We start from the raw sequence: 19,236 nt of genomic DNA on the forward strand, positions 1-19,236 counted from the left end.
CATAAAAGCCATCTATGAAAAACCCACAGCGAATATCATTCTCAATGGGGAAAAACTGAGAGCTTTTCCCCTAAGGTTGGGAACAACGGCAGGGATGTCCACTAGCACCACTGCTATTCAACATAGTATTAGAAGTCCAAGTCACAGCAATCAGACAACAAAAAGAAATAAAAGGCATCCGAATTGTCAAAGAAGAAGTCAAACTCTCACTCTTTGCAGATGATATGATACTTTATGTGGAAAACCCAAAAGACTCCACCCCAAAACTGCTAGAACTCATACAGGAATTCAGTAAAGTGGCAGGATATAAAATCAATCCACAGAAATCAGCGGCATTCCTATACACCAACAACAAGACAGAAGAAAGAGAAATTAAGGAGTCAATCCCATTTACAGTTGCACCCAAAACTGTAAGATACCTAGGAATAAATCTAACCAAAGAGGCAAAGAATCTGTACTCAGAAAACTATAAAATACTCATGAAAAAAATTGAGGAAGACACAAAGAAATGGAAAAATGTTCCATGCTCATTGATTGGAAGAACAAAGATTGTGAAAATGTCTATGCTACCTTGAGCAATCTACACATTTAAGGCAATCCCTATCAAAATACCATCAATTTTTTTCAAAGAAATGGAACAAATAATCATAAAATTTGTATGGAACCAGAAAAGACCCCGAATAACCAGAGGAATGTTGAAAAAGAAAAACAAAGCTGGTGGCATCACAATTCCGGACTTCAAGTTCTATTACAAAACTGTAATCATCAAGACAGTATGGTAGTGGCACAAAAACCGACACATAGATCAGTGGAACAGAATCGAGAGCCCAGAAATGGACCCTCAACTCTATGGTCAACTAATCTTCGACAAAGCAGGAAAGAATGTCCAATGGAAAAAAGACAGTCTCAGGAAGCCTGGGTGGCTCAGATGGTTAAGCGTCTGCCTTTGGCTCAGGTCATGATCCCAGGGTCCTGGAATCGAGCCCCACATCGGGCTCCTGGCTCAGCGGGGAGCCTGCTTCTCTATCTCCCTCTGCCTCGCTCCCTGCTCATGCTTTCTCTCTCTCTCTCTCTCTGTATTTCTGTGTCTCAAATGAATAAATAAAATCTTAAAAAAAAAAAAAACTAGAAAAAAGTCTCTTCAACAAATGGTGTTGGGAAAATTGGACAGCCACATGCAGAAGAATGAAACTGGACCATTTCCTTACACCACACACAATAATAGACTCAAAATGGATGAAAGACCTAAATGTGAGACAGGAGTCCATCAAAATCCTAGAGGAGAACGCAGGCAGCAACCTCTTTGACCTCAGCCACAGCAACTTCTTCCTAGAAACATTGCCAAAGGCAAGGGAAGCAAGGGCAAAAATGAACTATTGGGACTTCATCAAGATAAAAAGCTTTTGCACAGCAAAGGAAACAGTCAACAAAACCAAAAGACAGCCAACAGAATGGGAGAAGATATTTGCAAATGCCATATCAGATAAAGGCTAGTATCCAAAATCTATAAAGAATCTATCAAACTCAACACCCAAAGAACAAATAATCGAAACAAGAAATGGGCAGAAGACATGAACAGACATTTCTGCAAAGAAGACATCCAAATGGCCAACAGACACGTGCAAAAGTGTTCAACATCGCTCAGCATCAGGGAAGTCCAAATCAAAACCTCAATGAGATACCACCTCACACCAGTCAGAATGGCTAAAATTAACAAGTCAGGAAATGACAGATGTTGGTGGGGATGGAGAAAGGGGAACCCTCCTACACTGTTGGCGGGATTGAAAGCTGGTGCAGCCACTCTGGAAAACAGTATGGAGGTTCCTCAAAAAGTTGAAAATAGAGCTACCGTACGACCCAGCAATTTCACTACTGGGTATTTACCCCGAAGATACAAATGTAGTGATCTGAAGGGGTATGTGCACCCCAATGTTTATAGCAGCAATGTCCACAGTAGCCAAACTATGGAAAGAGCCAAAATGTCCATCAACAGATGAAGGGATAAAGAAGATATACAATGGAATGGATAAAGTATATATACAATGGAATATTATGCAGCCATCAAAAAAAAATCTTGCCATTTGCAATGACGTGGATGGGACTAGAGGGTATTATGCTAAGCGAAAGAAGTCAATCAGAGAAAGACATGTATCATATGATCTCACTGATGTGAGGAATTCTTAGTCTCAGGAAACAAACTGACAGATGGTAGTTACACTTGGGGTGGGCATAGCATAACAACATATAGAGAAGCTGAATCACTATGTTGTATACCTGAAACTAATGTAACATTGTGTGTCAACTGTACTCAAATAAAAAACTTAATAATAATAGGAATACATATTTAGCTCTATAAAAACTTTCACTCATTTCCCTTGTGATAGTCCTCATATTATTCTTAACTATAATTATTTTGTTTCATTTTTGGTTCAATGTTTATTGTGTAGCACGTATGTATGTGTTTTTTTAAAAATCTGTAGCTCCTAGGATAAGCTTGTCTTATTTTTCTAAGTGTGTGATATGTTTCAAACATACAAAAAATATAGGAACACTATACTTTGAGTAAATTTTATATCTGTATTACTGATTTGTGGTCAGAGAATGAAATCTAAATAGATACTTTTATTTATGGTTGTCTTTATAGTGACTAGTATAGGATCAAAGCTTTAAGGTGAGTTCTCTATTGTGTAGTATTTACAGCTTGTCATCATAAAACTTTTATAAACATCTAATAAATTGAATTAATAATCACTACCTTTTTGCTTTGAAATGTGAAGAATGATAGCAGAGTGTTACTTTTACCAGTTTTTCTTTATCTGTTTGCAATTTATATTTAATAATATTGCCATTGTTTTGTTTTATAATTTCCAAAGTTAGTTGCCCTTTGCCCATGCTTTGGAAATTTTTGAGGGTTTTCTTGTGATTTCACGGTAAGCTCTTTAATGGAATTTTTTATAGGAAGAAAAATCCGATTTGGAATATAAAGTTCTCCTGCTAGGATCTTCAGACAGTTATAGTTTCATGATTGTTTGTACATGTTTGCCTTTTTGTTTAGATTTTTGAAGAAGAGTCCCAATACGACTGTGCTTTAATACTCAACCTCCAAAAGTCACCTTATACTGGGACATGGAATTTCACTTCCTGTAGTGAACGCCACACTCTGTCTCTCTGTCAGAAATATTCAGGTATAAATTATTATGTAGGTAACTATGGTACTTTATGCTGTTAGATATATACAGTATTTTTCACAAAAAATCTTATAAATGAATTTATATTAATTTGTAAACATAGCTTCCCTAAAATTTCAACATGGCTAAATCCATATTGGTTCAGTGAGTCAGATTATCTCAAATGGAGTGTGATTTTTTTCAATTATCATTGGTTTACTTAATTAAATACCAAAATTAAGTATCAGTTGGAATTTAATAGGAGTTGCCTAATTATAGTAAGTTATGGTTGTTGTTTTTTCTACTCTGACATTTTTCAGTTATTACTTTGTTTCCTGGAGAAAGGAGAAAAAGTGTAATGTTTTTAATTGACTTTGGTAAACATTCACACTTAAGTTTATCACACACACACACATAAAGGTGTGAAGCATTATAAACGGATCACTGTGTATACCTTACTGTAACCCAAATAAAAATAAAATGTGCACTTAAAAATAAGAATCATCCATATTTTCAAAAAGATATTTTTAGAAGGTAGTACACTGTTTTCATTGATTACAATGTTTTTAACAAATGATTAAAAAGAAAAAAACTTTGTCATGTAATGAGAACCTCAAGTAGATAATCCATGTACTTCTAAAGAAATTTTTGTTAAACTATGCTCATTTGTCTCATACTGTTTAGGAACTGCTTTATTCAGAAAAAGTACTGTAAAGCAATAGTTCAGTACAGCCTCTTGTGGGTTGTTTTGTACATTTCTTTCATTGGAGCTCTCCCAGATGAAAACTTTGTAAGGGAACACCTAACACTTTCTCTTGTTGAAGGAGTTTAAACAAAGGAGGTATTTGACACCAACCTGAAATGGTAATCTTATCGAAAGCTACTTTTACTTACAGCTTTTTTTCCTTCCTAAATCAGATCAACAAAGACAGAATTTTGTTCTAATTTTAGAAAACAAATTTTGTGGCTCACACATATTACCTAAGGTACACAGCAAGACATACCTAGTTCTCCTAACCAAAATCTAAAATAAATGAATAGATTAGTAATATCTGAAGTACTCATTGTGGAGAAACTTGAAGATCAACGTCCCATGACTTGCCGAGTGGGTGATTTTTTGTTTTTTTTTTACACACAGAAGTTGAAAGCAAACAGACCTTGCAGAATACTTCAGACACAGTAAAGTATCTAAATAATCTGTACAAAATCATCCTGAAGAATATGACTTGGTTTGATGCTCTAAGGGAGTGTCAGAAAGATAACATGCAGCTGGTGAGCATCACAGACCCTTATCAGCAGGCGTTCCTAACTGTACAAGCGGTTCTTCATAACTCTTCTTTATGGATTGGACTCTCCAGTCAAGACGTAAGTTTTCAGTCCCAACTGCCTGGATTGGGTGATGGAATGTGAAATTTTTGTTGCACACAGCATTTCTCATATCAGACTAAAAGAACCTGGAGATTGTAAAATCTTACTCCAGTGAGTAAATTTCATGAAGTGTGTAATTTTTAGTGGCCATCATCTTTCTACTATTGAAAGATCTGGTGCTTTATCGTTTAGATGAAGAAAAAGTTCTAGTGGACATATGTAGCTGATCACTTCTTTTTATTCTAGTTAAAGACTGAGTGGGACTCAGGAACTGCTATGTCTCCCCAGCCAATGAAAAGAAGAGAGGAAGAAAAGAATTTAAAAACCAAATAGGGTTGAGTCAGGGTGGGGGGTGGGGGGGCAGAGCCCAGAGAGAGAGGGAGAGAGAGAATCCCAGGCAGGCTCCACACCCAGTAGAGCCTAATATAGGGCTCCATCTCACAACCCTAAGATCATGACCTGAGAGGAAATCAAGAGTCAGACGCTCAACTGACTGAGCCACCCAGGTGCCCCTATAGTAAATTTTTTAAAAAGAAAATTTAAATCATTTGTAATCCCAGTACCTAGTAATAAATATGATTTAATAATTTGGTATATATCTCTCAAGGTTTTTTTCTATGTACACGTATATTTTTAAGACCTTTGGGATCATACCATTTTTTAACTTTTTTTTTCACCACTTAAGGATTTTGATCTTGTTTCTTATCCTATTTTCTTTTTTTTTTTAAGATTTTATTTATTTATTTGAGAGAGAGAGTGAGTGAAAGAGAGCAGAGCACAAGCCAGGGGGAGAGGCAGAGGGAGAGGGAGGAGCAAACTCCCTGCTGAGCAAGGAGCCCAATGCAGGACTCGATCCCAGAACCCCGGGAACATGACCTGAGCTGAAGGCAGGCGCTCAACCGACTGAGCCACTCAGGCACCCTCTTATCCTATTTTCAATCTTCACCTATGTTTCTCTTTTTCCTTTCACTCTTTAACAGGTTTATTACATATCTGCATAAACTGCCTTAAATCTTTGGAACATGATATAAATAATCAAAACTTTACATTGAAAGCAATGGAAGGGTGTTGAAAGATTTTAAACATGGTAGTAACAATAACAGATTTTTACTTAAGAAGAATTATATTGGCAGAGGATGGGTGAGGAAGTGAGGGATCTAGAGCTTTCTTGTAGAAATGCGTGCAGGAGCTGATGTTGGCCTGAACTAAGGCCTGTGGCAGTTCTGGGTTATATAAAATCCAGAGTGTGGCTGTGGCAGCTGGTCTCTTAAGTAGGTAGAACTGGAAGTACATAGAAATAGAGGAAGTCAAGAAGGCTGGGGAACTGGTGAGTCATCCACATGAACATGAATGTCCATAAGTCAAAGGTAGGACCAGGAGGACGAGCAAGACATGGGGCATCACCTTAGTAAATGTCAGGGAGGAACACGGAGGCCAAGTCTTAAGTGAATGTCAGAAAGAGGCAAGGAATCTGGGAGTTGGCATAAACTTTAAAGGAACGACTAAAGGAGATAAAAATACCTATTATTCCATTCTCATAGCCCTGTGGTATCTGAGAATGGAAAAATAAACAGCCTTCCCTTGTGGGTGTTGAAAGGACATTATTCCCTTAGAAAAGATATCTTTAAATTAAGATCAATTAAGGTCAAGAATTTAGTAAAGAGATACTTACAGTCTTAATAAAGAGAGAGGGTATTCAGCAAAGAGGGTGCAGGGATTTATCTACAAGGAATAGAAGTTCCAAAGGCCCAGGTACCTGGGTTAGTTGTGAGTGCAGCAAAGGTGAAGGAATCCAGGGTAATACCAAGTACAAGCAACATCACTTGGCCAAAGGTCCTCATTGGAGGCCCAGGGGCTTAGGGATTAACTGGCCACAAAGTTACAGCTGGAACCCTAGTGGAGAACAGTTTCAGAATGCAACCGTGGTGTTGAAACTTAAACATGTTTGCTATTTATAGTTCACTAAGGATACTGTGTGTGGCTTTTACCCAATATTCCAAATAAACCAGTGATGTAAAATTGCCTTGGGCCTCAGGACAGCTTAGTTCATTGGGTCAGTATATAAGGCCTGGTGCTTTGGGAGTGCCATGGGGAAGGGCAAACAGGTCTGTACCCCACAATCTATCCCCTGGACTCTGTACCTCTCTCAAGATAGGTGGGTGGTCAGGCCCTTGTCAGGATGTAAAGACGGACGGATGTTCACAGACTTTTAGTGCACAATAGAATAGAGTGAATGAGGAAGCTTCATCATAAAGACCAGTGTAAAATCAGCAGTGTGAGATGCACAAGGCCTGAGTGAGGGTTGAGAGGAAGGGAGCTAACATTTATGTAGCTCTTCCTGTGTACCAGCTGGCCATTATGTTACACGTTACCCCACTAATTCCAGCCCTGAGGTTAAGTGTCACATCCATTTAATAGCTGAGGGGATGGAAACTTGGCAAGGTAAACTCAAATCAAAAACTAATACATGACTGAACCAGAACTCCAAACTAGATATGCTTAGTGCCAGAGCCCATGTTCTTTCCACTACTTCATGTTGTTTCTCTGACTTCCAGCAACCCACAGTTCCAATTATGTGTGAGGCAGCCCAGTGTAATGGCTCAGACCATAGACTCTAGCGTCTGATGGCCTGGAGTAGAATCCCAGCACTGCAGTATATATTCTATGGGACTTGGCACACATTACATGCCTTCAGTTTCTCATCTGTGAAGTGGATACAATAGTTCCTGTCTAATATGGTTGTTATGAAGATTAAGTAAGTTAATATCTGCAAAGCACTTACAGCCCTGCCTGGCGCATGGTAAGTGCTATGTAACTGTGTTAAATATAAGGTAAAATTAAAAGTCATTAGATTGACTACAAGGGACAAAATAATACAAAAGGGATAACACGATGTATTGCCACTTGACATGTATTTCTGCTGCTTACAGGATGAACTCAACTTTGGTTGGTCAGATGGGAAGCGTGTTCAATTTAGTCGCTGGGCTGAAAATAATGGGCAACTTGAAGACTGTGTAATATTAGACACTGATGGATTCTGGAAAACATCTGATTGTGATCATATGCAACCAGGTGTTATTTGCTACTATCCAGGAAGTATGCTAATTTTAAATATTTTAATTCTTAAATTATTATCAGTCTCATGAATAGTGAGATTTATGGGGAGTAGTTTTGTAAAATTTTTGTAATTTTTTGGTTTTGAAATTATAATCATGTCCTTTTTTACAACAAAATTTGTTGTGAAAATTTGTATTCAGGTAGAATTACTATATATTAGGTACTTTGTCATTGATTTGTTATTTTAGACATGTTGTATCTTTATTTTTGTCAGCTGACAGTGGTACTTGACCTTTCAGTTTTAAGTTCCTATTAGCCTCATTTTGTATATATTTTGTGTTTATATTCTATAGGAAACTCTATTTGTGGGAATTTTTTTGGTAATTCTTATCAACAACTACTGTTTCTTTTTAAGAGCCACCTTTAAGATTCATTTGTTTGTAAGTAACAGTAACCAGCTCAAGCTAGCTTAAGCCAAAAGGGAAATTTAGATCCTCAAAAATGGGGATATAGCTGAGCTTCATGAGAATGGGAATAAGAAACTGAATGGAATCAGGAACCCAGAGATACTATCTCCCACCTATCCCTTCTGTTTCTCTCTATGGATTTGCATTCTTCTTTTTATATACTTTCTGCTTCTCTCTGCACATGGTGAAACATGGCAGCTCTGTAGTTTTCAATAATAGCTGTAACTGGAGATGAATTGACTATCCCTGAATTCCAAATTCTTAGAGAGAATCTGATGTACCCTACTGAGTAAGGTATGCGATCTCTAGCCTAGTCAGAGGAAAGTGGTTTTACAACTGCCAGGGGCCCACGTTTTTGCATTTGCAGTAGAAAGAAGATACAGCTACTTTCCAGACAAAGGGAGTTGTGAGCTGGGAGAGATTCTGAATGGTCTCTACTGCATATTAAATCTGCTTGATTGGCTTTGAGTAGAGCATATCTATATTTGGATCTTCTTAAATGTATGGCTTTTTCATAAAATTTTTTAAAAAGCCAGATTTTCTAGATGTCAGATTTTCAACTATTTCTGTTTGCTTTCATTAAAGCAACAACTTAGAACATTACGTATTTCATTAAAATGTACCTTTAAAAAATAAATAAAAAATAAGATGTACCTGTAAAATTAGAGAAGATATCAGTAACCAGAAACTTAAAGATGAGTTCCCAAAGTTATAGTTAGGTGCCCATTATTAATATCTTTGTATCGTCTCTGAGGTCACCCCTGTATTTCAGGTTTGGTGATATAGGAAGACAGAAACTACATTTAACCTAATAGCGTCTCATGTTTTATATTCTCCCATTCACTCCACAGCAGGGGAAAGAAATTGTGTTAAATAAATTCCTTCCTACAGAAACCCAGTTAAGAGGTCACATTATATTGTGAGTATAAACAGAACAAGCATCATTAAGCTATTATTAATTGGCTTCCTGAATATTCCCTACAAATCAAGCCTAATTACCATGAACAGGATTTAACATTTATGTCTAAAGTTAGAATTCATACCGTTGTCTTTTTTTTAGACGATACTGAAAAAGAGGTCAAAGCACTTGACAATGTTCAGTGTCCATCTCCTGTTCTATTTACTCCATGGATACCATTTCAGAACTCTTGCTACAATTTTATAATAGCAAAGACTGAATATATGGCAACACCACCAGATGAAGTTCATTCTAAATGCCAGAAAATGAGTAAGTATCTTATGTGGCCATTATGTATATGTTCATTAAAAAACAAATCTCACCTGAGGTGTGTTATAAATATTTCTAATTAGCACTAGATCTCAAAAATATTCATCTCCTAATTTCTACATTGTCAACAAAAAAAGGATTAAAATTGTGTTTAGTTAAAATGGAGAATATAAGAGTTAGTTCTTTACCCATCCATTAGAGAGCTAGTCTGTCTTTACATGTATAAACAAAATGAGTTCTACTTACAAAGGAAAAGAAATAACTCTAGCAAGCAGAGAACTGGATGTTAAACCAAGTTAGACTGTGGGCAAAGTGAAAATAGGTGAATTTGGGTGGTCAAAAGCTCAGATAAGTGGTCAAAAGCCAGATAAGTAGTCAAAAGCAAAGAAGCAGCTCTGCTTAAAAGAAATGCATATTTCACACTTTCAGCTCTTAGGACTCTTCAGATATTCCCTATGAGATCCACGGAGGATTTGTGACTTCTGAACAATGGACCTGTGAACCGTGGGAAGTTCCTATGGAAAATATCAAACCATTATTCCCAAAAGTGTGCTGTTTAGAAACTAGTCTTGAGAGATAGTCTACAAAAAGGGTCCTTAGAAAAAGAACAAGGTTGAGAAATACTATACACCACGGCTTCCTATTAGACGTTATCAAGTGTACGTCAGCATATACTTTAAAAATTACTGCCATAAATGAACTAGTTTAACTTTGTTTAACCAATGTTGGACGCTTTTATCCATCTAGTCTTCTTCTGAGAAACTCCTGCTAATTTCCTGAGGAACACCTTTGGGAAATATTAAACTTTTTTAACCCTAATATAGTGATCTCTAAGGAAAAGGAAGATCTATCATATTGACCATCCAAGAAGTTTTGTTTATTATAGTCTTTGGCAGTGTATCATTAATATGGCTAAATTTGTACCAATTCAAATAAGCTTTAAATGGGGAAAAGTGAAGTGAATCAATGTTTTAAATTCTCCACTCAGCTGCTAGTTTTACACTATTGTTTAAGACCAAATTTAACATCAAGATGTTTGGGGTACCTGGGTGGCTCAGTTGCTTAAGCATCTGACTCCTGATTTGGGCTCAGGTCATGGTTTCAGGGTCGTGAGATCTGTGAAGGGCTAAGCGTGGAGCCTGCTTAAGATTCTCTCTCTTCCTCTCTCCCTCCCCTCCCATGTGCTATCTCTCTCAAAATAAATAAAATAAAATAACATCAAAATGTTTGAAAACTTCTTTATCTATTCATTTTAGTACAATGAGATAGTTTTTTAAAAAAGATTTATTTATTCATTTGAGAGAAAGAGAGAGAGCTTAAGCAGGGGGAAGGGGCAGAGGGAGAGAATCTCAAGCAGACTCCCTACTGAGCACAGAGTCCTATGTGGAGCTGGATCTCATGACCCTGAGATCATGACCTGAGCTGAACCAGGAGTTGGGTGCTCAACTGACTGACCCACCCAGGAGCCCCAGGACAATGAGGTAGTTTTAATTTACATGTCTGTCTTATTTTCCAGTATTGTTTTAGAGTTTATTAAGCTGGGAAATAAAATTTTCTAAATCTATCAAAATAAAGTGTTCTAGATAAGTAATTATTAAAATTATTGACTATTTTTTATTTAACAGATCCAAAATCACATGTTCTGAGTATTCGAGATGAAAAAGAGAATAACTTCGTTCTGGAGCAACTTCTGCACTTCAGTAATATGGCTTCATGGGTCATGTTAGGTATAACTTATGAAAGTAAGTTGTAAATCTACTGATTTTCTCTATTTGTATTCATACCTCATTATGAACTACTTGTTTACCAACCTACAAAAATATAGTTCTTCAAAGTGTATGTTTACCAATATACAAAATTATAATTATGCACTTAGCAGAACTTATATAAATACCAGACAATTTTTGTATCTCAAATCTGCCATTAAAATGCCTTTACCACCAAGGTTAGAGTTATCTGGTGGAAAATAATTTCCTTTCTCCACTATCTCTCCTACCAATTCAAGACTAACAAAAAATGACTACACTGCCATAGAAATCTTCAATATTTTCCTTATATCTCTACTATGTATATGGGATGAGTGAGAATGGAATTGTACTTCTATTAATGTTGCACCTTTGGGTTTACAGCATTGGCTTGGAGAATGCATTAGAAAAATGAGAAACAGTCTGACAATGAGATAGAATATTCGAAATTGGGACTAAATGCCACAAGTCCAGGGTTTAATTGCTATGAAATTTTTTAAAGATTCATTCATTTATTTTAGAGGGAGAGGAGAGAGAGAGAGCACATGCATGCACACACGGTGGCAGGGGAGGGGCAGAGGGAGAGGAAGAGAATCTCCAGCAGACTCCCTGCTGAGCAGGAGCCCCATACAGAGCACAACCCCACAACCCTGAGAGCATGACTTGAGCTGAAATCAAGAGTTGGCCACCCAACCAACTGAGCTACCCAGGCATTCTGCTATGAAATTTTTTAAAACACAGATTCTAATAATGACAGAAATAAGACCAATTTAGAAAAATACTCAGAGATGTCCTGAAAATCATGGAAGTTTTAGAATTAGGAAAAAAGTAACTCTGAGACATCACACATCAAAAGCATACATCTAGCCAAAAAGGGCGGTGGGCCTTACTAAAGGGCACAGGATAATGACAGCCAAAGGCAGAAGCTAAATTACTCAAATATGAACATTTTATTTTATTTTATTTTTAAGATTTTATTTATTTATTTGAGAGAGAGAATGAGACAGAGAGAGAGAGCATGAGAGGGGGGAGTATCAGAGGGAGAAGCAGACTCTCTGCTGAGCAGGGAGTCCGATGCGGGACTCAATCCCGGGACTCCAGGGTCATGACCTGAGCCGAAGGCAGTCGCTTAACCAGCTGAGCCACCCAGGCGCCCAAATATGACCATTTTAAAAATAGCCTTCTTGGGGTGTCTGGGTGGCTTGGTCGGTTAAGCATCTGCCTTCAACTCAGGTCATGATCCCAGAGTCATGGGATTGAGACCCACATCACATCTGGCTCTCTGCTCAGTGGGGAGTCTCCTTCTCCCTCTGCCCTTCCCCCTGCTTGTGCTCTCTCTCTCAAATAAATAAATAAAATCTTTAAAAATATATATATATAGCCTTCTCCTTGCTATCTAACCTAACATTTTTTAGAGTTGCTAAGGTTTTTCTTAAATATTTATGGCATGCAGATGAGTTAACAAAAATTAAGGTATCAAGCAATAGGTGAGACTTAGGTTGCCAGTTGAAAATGAGTTCATCGTAGTAGGACTTAAGGGCCCAAATCCTTTCTCCAATGACACTTGAATACCCTTAAAATTAAAATGGAGAGAAAGTAGGTGGAAAGTTCCCAGGCTTTACCTGGAAATGACTGAGGAAACAGTGTTCCCATAGGGACCAGTGGAGACCACACCCAGGATATAGAGATTTCAATTTTACCTTCTGATATACTTTGTTAGTTATATTATCAGAAACAACTGAAAATGTATTCTGTATTCTGAAAAGCACTTTCAAATCTGTACACTTCCTTTTAAGCATCTTAACTTCTTTTTATAAATTGTATGAGTAACAAAATTTCTACTAAAATATATAGACATGAGAGATATAGAAAGATGTTTCAAGCAAACAGCAAATTTGGTTTAAATCTAATTCTTACTGGCTTAATTCACATCCATAGATTTGTTTAATTATTTCATATACTCAAATAATATTTAATTATAATGCCACTGATACAAACGATTTTGTTTTTTTTTTTAAGTTCTGACTTTTCACAATCAGAGAAAGACAAGTATCATATGATCTCACTGATATGAGGAATTCTTAATCTCAGGAAACAAACTGAGGGTTGCTGGAGTGGTGGGGGGTGGGAGGGATGGGGTGGCTGGGTGATAGACATTGGGGAGGGTATGTGCTATGGTGAGTGCTGTGAATTGTGTAAGACTGTTGAATCATAGACCTGTACCTCTGAAACAAATAATACATTATACGTAAAAAAAAAAAAAGAAAAAGAAAAAGATAGTAGGAAGGGAAAAATGAAGAGGGGCACATCGGAGGGGGAGACGAACCATGAGAGACTATGGACTCTGAGAAACTAACTGAGGGTTTTGGGGGCGGGGAATGGGTTAGCCCAGTGATGGGTATTAAGGAGGGCACGTATTGAATGGAGCACTGGGTGTTATACGCAAACAATGAATCATGGAACACTACCTCAAAAACTAATGATGTAATGTATGGTGATTAACATAATAAAATTAAATTTAAAAAAAAAGTTCTGACTTTTCAGAAGTAGGTCCATGAATAGAAACTACTAAGGGAAGCCACTTGTCGACTAAAAGATGCTTCAAACTAAGTGAAAAAGTGGCCCTTTTGTATAGCAACTTTAGGAATACACCCTCGTCCATCATACTGGCCAGAAAATTGTCAGTTAATGTTTGGGGAGAGGGAAAGAGGGCCTGGGAGACAGGAGGTGATATGAAGCAGTGAGCAGGAACCAGATCACATGTACAGTGTTTCTAGCATGTCTTTGCTGCAGGCAGATGTTTGGGTATAACCGCCTTGGAAGATGGTCATCAGTGAAAGGTACAAATAACCAGGACAACAATGGGTATGTGTAGTTTATAGTGACATCACTCTTTATGCAAATTCATCATTTTAATAGGCCTAGCAACTTATTTTTACAGAAAGTTTGATATATTCCCGTACCACACAATCACTACCCCAAAAAGAAACACCATACCCATTAGCACTTCCTCCTTCTTCCCTATCCCTTCTCCCAACTCCCAGCAACTACTGATCTATTTTCTGACTCTACAGATTGCCCATTCTGGACATTTCATATAAGTGAGATCATACAATATGTGATTTTGTGTGTGTGTGACTGGCTTGTTCTACTTAGCGTAATGGCTTATGCATGTAGCACTGCAGTACGTGTCAGTATTTCAGTCCTTTTTATGGCTGAATAGTATTCTATTGTATGGATATACCATATTTTATTTACCCATTCATCAGTTGATGGACGTTTAGATTCTTTTCACTTTTTTGGTTGTGAATAATGCCACTATGAACATTCACATGCATTCTATGTGGATGCATATTTTCATTTATCTTGGGTATATACTTAAGAGAGGAATTGCTGGGTCTTTTTTTAACCCTTTGAAGAACTAACATACTGTTTTCCTAAGCTGCTATACCATTTCCCACACCTTCCAATTTTTCTATATTTATGCCAACACTTGTTTTTATCTCTTTTTTTTTGATGTAGCCATCCTAGTAGGTATGAAGTGGTATCTAATTGAGGTTTTTATTTTATTTTTATTTCATTTCCCTGATGACTAATGATATTAAACATGATTTCATGTGTTTTTGGCTGTTTATATATCATCTTTGGAAAAAACTTTATTCAGATCATTTACCCATTTTTTAATTATTTGTCTTTTTTATTGTTGAGTTATAATTATATATTCTGGATATAAGTTCCTTGTCAAATAAATGATTTGTAAATATTTTCTCCCATCACTTTTTTTTTTTTTAAGTAAGGTCTATACCCAACATGGAGCTCGAACTCACTACCCCAAGATCAAGAGTCTCAAGCCCTGGGGCGCCTGGGTGGCTCAGATGGTTAAGCGTCTGCCTTCAGCTCAGGTCATGATCCCAGGGTCCTGGGATCGAGTCCCACATCGGGCTCCTGACTCAGCGGGGAGTCTGCTTCTTCCTCTCCCTCTGCCTCTCCCACTGCTCATGCTCTCTCTCTCTCTCTCTGTATCTCTGTGTCTCAAATGAATAAATAAAATCTTTAAAAAAAAAAGGAGTCTCAAGCCCTACTGACTGAGCCAGCCAGGTGTCCCCCACCATCACTTTGATAGTAGAATTTGTAGCATAAAACTTATTTTTTAAGATTTTATTTATTTATTTGAGAGAGCAAGTGAGATCACAAGTGGGGAAGGGGTGGGGGAGAGGCAGAGGGAGAAGGACAAGTAGACTCCCCACCGAGCAGGGAGCCTGACTCGGGGCTCCATCCCAGGACCCCAACATTATGATCTGAGCTGAAAGCAGACGCTTAACCAACTGAGCCAACCAGGCGCCCCACACAAAACTTTTTAATTTTAATGAAGTCCAATTTATCTTATCACTTATGCATATCTATGCTTTGCCTACCCCGTGGTGATGAAGAAATACTCCTATGTTTTATTCTAAGAGTATTATAGTTTTAGCTCTTATCTTTAGGTCTATGATCTATTTTGAGTTAATTTTCTGTATGGTAAAAAGAAAGGGTCTAACACATATACACATATAAATGTGTTTACTTATGTATATATATATGTTTATATATATGGTTATATATATTTATATAACTATGTATATATATATATGTTTATATAAATCATATATATATATTTTTGCATGTAGATATCCTGTGGTCCCAGGGACTACTCTTTTGTATTGAATTGTCTTGGCACCCTTGTCAAAAATTAGTTGACATAAATGTGCACAATTGTGTATGGTTTAGGTCCAGAGAAGAGATTTCTATCACTAGTTTTGTAATGTGTTAATTTTTAAATAAAATAATTATATTCACTTTCATTGCAATTAAACATATGTACAGAAGAAATGAAAATTTGATTTAAAAAATAACAAAACATAAAGTTATTACAGGATGGTGAAATTATAAGTTTAATTTTTATGTTTATAATTTGTACTTTACAAATTAAATATAAGCATGATTTCCTGTTATGGTCAGAAAATATTTTAAAGGGATATACATAATCATAAAACTTTTTAGAAAGTAGGTAAAGAAGAAAGAGAATCGGTTGAGTTTGAAATATTAACTATAATTCAAGTCTTCATTTAATCTCTAAACATAGAAAAACTCTTTCTTCCCTAGATAATTCTCTTCTGTGGTCTGATAAGACCATGCTGTCATACATAAATTGGAGAGGAGGAAGACCAGATATAAAAAATGACAAGTTTTTTGCTGGCTTGAGTACTGATGGCTTCTGGGATTTTCAGACCTTCAGTGTTCTTGAAGAAATACTTCCCTATACCCAGAACAGCATTCTTGCTTGTAAAATTGAAATAGGTAAGTATGCTAAAGTAGACTTTCCACTCCAGGGAAAGAGAACATAAAGCTGTCAGCTCCATGGGTGGGAATCATGAACTGTACCGTTTGAGTGCCTCCTCTATTTTCTGTCCTATGAGAGGTACTACGGAACTTACAGAAGAAGGAAAAGACACAGTCTGCATTGTCATGGTCTTAAAATCAAGGAGTAAAATGTAGTTGGGGAGACAGCATTTAACTCGTTAGCATTGTTTTATGTAGGTTAGTTTTAGGTTATTTGGTACTGGCTTAAGTTTGTTGGAAAGTCAAAAGAGATCGATGATAACAGGAATAATGAAAACAAAAAATGCTTTGAGGACAAGGCAAGACTTGGTTGGGTCTTGAAGACTGAATAAGATTTTTATAAATAAGAAAGTGTGTTTGGGTAAAGTTTTGACATTCTAGCCTAAAAATAAATGTCTCTTAAATTTGCCTAATTCCTTAAGTAAATCTATTTTTAAATGCATATCAATTTTAAATTTTTCACGGTTTCGAAACTGTTATAATGGCCACTATGGTTTAAGGCTTCTGCTAATATCCAGGCTGATCTCCCTTCATAGTGCCACAGAATAACTTTCTGGAGCATCATTTCGATTAGCAATCTCCAGTGTTCTCCTATTACCAATTACTTTGACGCTTCTAAGACTTTTTAGAAACACTGTCGATTCTAAAATTCTAGGCTTTCTTCCAGCCCCCAATTCTTCCCCCATTCTTGGCTCAATAAGGCTCTTTTTATGTCAGGCTGATCTCTTAACTGTCCCATGTACAGTGTATGCTTATCCTCATTTGCACATTTATTTATGTTTTTTTATGCACAAAGACTTCCACCTTCTTTTTTACTTCTTTAACAAACTTTTTACTTTAGAATGATTTTTATATTTATAGAAAAGTTAGAGACAGTACAGAGAATTCCCATATACACCATAACCAATTTCCCCTATTGTTGACATCTTACGTTACTATGGTACATTTGTCACAACTAATAAACCAGTGTGATAGATTACTATTCACTAAAGTCCATCCATTATTCAGATTTTTTTATTTTTTACTTAATGTCCCTTTTCTATTCAGGATTCCATCCAGGATACTATGTTACATATAGTCATCATGTCTCCTTAGGTTTCTCTTGGCTGTGAAAGTTTCTTGGAATTTTCTTACTTTTGATGACCTTGACAGTTTTGAGGAGCACTGGTTATGTATTTTGTGGAATGTGCCTCGCTTTGGGTTGGCTGATGTTTTTCTCATGATTAAACTGGAGTTGTGAATTTGACGTTTAGGAAAAAAACCACAGAGTTAAAGTGTCATTTTCATCACATCATATGAAGGGTTTATGCCATCAACACGACTTACCACTGTTGATTTTAACCTTGATCACCTGGCTCTAGATGATGTTTGTTAGCTTTCTCCACTGCAAAGTTACTCTTTTGCCCATTTCCATACCATATTCTTTGTAAGGAATTCACCATAATCAGCCCACACTTACAGACTGAAGAGTTATTCTCCGTCTTCCTGAGAGGGGCATATCTATGTAAATTATTTGGAATTCTTCTGTACAAGAGATTTGTCTATTCTCTCCCATTTTTAAATTTATTCAGTCAGTTGTTTATATCAGTATCAGCTCATGGTTATATATTTTATATTTTGGGTTATAATCCAATATGCTACATTATTTAATATTTTATTCAAATTGTTCTAGTTTTGGCTCTTTCACTTGGCTTCTGTGCCTCTTTGAAGTACCCTCATCATTGTGGTTTTGTTACTGTTATATTATTCTTCATTTGTTTTTAGCTTACTTTCTGGTTACCTTATTTTTGTTTTTTTTTAGTCCTAATTTCATCTAACCTAAACTCTGCAAACCGAATTTGTGAAGCAGGCTTTCTGACTCTCTTACTTCAGAGGAATATCTCCTTCTCTACTGAGTCACACATATTATAGTGGTTAATTGTTTGGCCTGCATTTCAGGAACTGTTGTTTTCTGTACCCAATTCCTATGTGAGCTCCTTAAATGAAAGACAGTGTTTATACCTTTCTTTAGTCAACCAGACAACTGTAATATTTAAGAACCTATTATATGTGTTGTGGCAATAATGAAAATAAAGTCTACATTTTACTTCCTTTGTTAATAAGAAATCCAGTTTTATTTAACTTTAGAAATGATTGCATGTCCAGTCTTACCCAAAATATGTACTTTTTTAAATTTTATTTTATTATGTTATGTTAATCACCATACATCATTAGTTTTTGATGTAGTGTTCCATGATTCATTGTTTGCGTATAACACCCAGTACTCCATTCAATACGTGCCCTCTTTATACCCATCACCAGGCTAACCCATCCCCCCCACCCCCCTCCCCTCTAGAACCCTCAGTTTGTTTCTCAAAGTCCATAGTCTCTCATGGTTCGTCTCCCCGTCCGATTTCCCCCCTTCAGTTTTCCCTTCCTACTGTCTTCTTTTTTTTTTTTTAACATATAGTGTATTATTTATTCCAGAGGTACAGGTCTATGATTCATCAGTCTTACACAATTCACAGCACTCACCAAGCACATACCCTCCTCAATGTCTATCACCCAGCCACCTCATTCCTCCCACCCCCCACCACTCCAGCAACCCTCAGTTTGTTTCCTGAGATTAAGAATTCTTCATATCAGTGAGATCATATGATACATGTCTTTCTCTGATTGACTTATTTCACTTAGCATAATACCCTCTAGTTCTATCCATGTCATTGCAAATGGCACTATTTCATTCCTTTTGATGGCTGCATAATATTCCATTGTATATATATAGACCACATCTTCTTTATCTATTCATCTGTTGATGGACATCTTGGCTCTTTCCATAGTTTGGC

General features: G+C 36.7%; 1 protein-coding gene across 1 annotated transcript in view; it reads left to right on the plus strand.

Moving 5' to 3' along the window:
* Nucleotides 1-19,236, plus strand: part of LY75 (lymphocyte antigen 75) — an 85,300-nt gene that overhangs the window by 50,408 nt on the left and 15,656 nt on the right. The window contains exons 22-27 of the mRNA XM_081815479.1: nucleotides 3,056-3,185; nucleotides 4,306-4,532; nucleotides 7,466-7,631; nucleotides 9,120-9,287; nucleotides 10,913-11,029; nucleotides 16,175-16,369. Coding sequence (XP_081671605.1) covers nucleotides 3,056-3,185; nucleotides 4,306-4,532; nucleotides 7,466-7,631; nucleotides 9,120-9,287; nucleotides 10,913-11,029; nucleotides 16,175-16,369 — 1,003 coding nt within the window. The remainder of the gene's footprint in view (nucleotides 1-3,055; nucleotides 3,186-4,305; nucleotides 4,533-7,465; nucleotides 7,632-9,119; nucleotides 9,288-10,912; nucleotides 11,030-16,174; nucleotides 16,370-19,236) is intronic.

The sequence above is a fragment of the Leptonychotes weddellii genome, chromosome 3 (assembly GCF_054177405.1).
Source record: "Leptonychotes weddellii isolate Sample4059 chromosome 3, ASM5417740v2, whole genome shotgun sequence".
In the NCBI taxonomy this organism is placed as follows: Eukaryota; Metazoa; Chordata; class Mammalia; order Carnivora; family Phocidae; genus Leptonychotes; species Leptonychotes weddellii.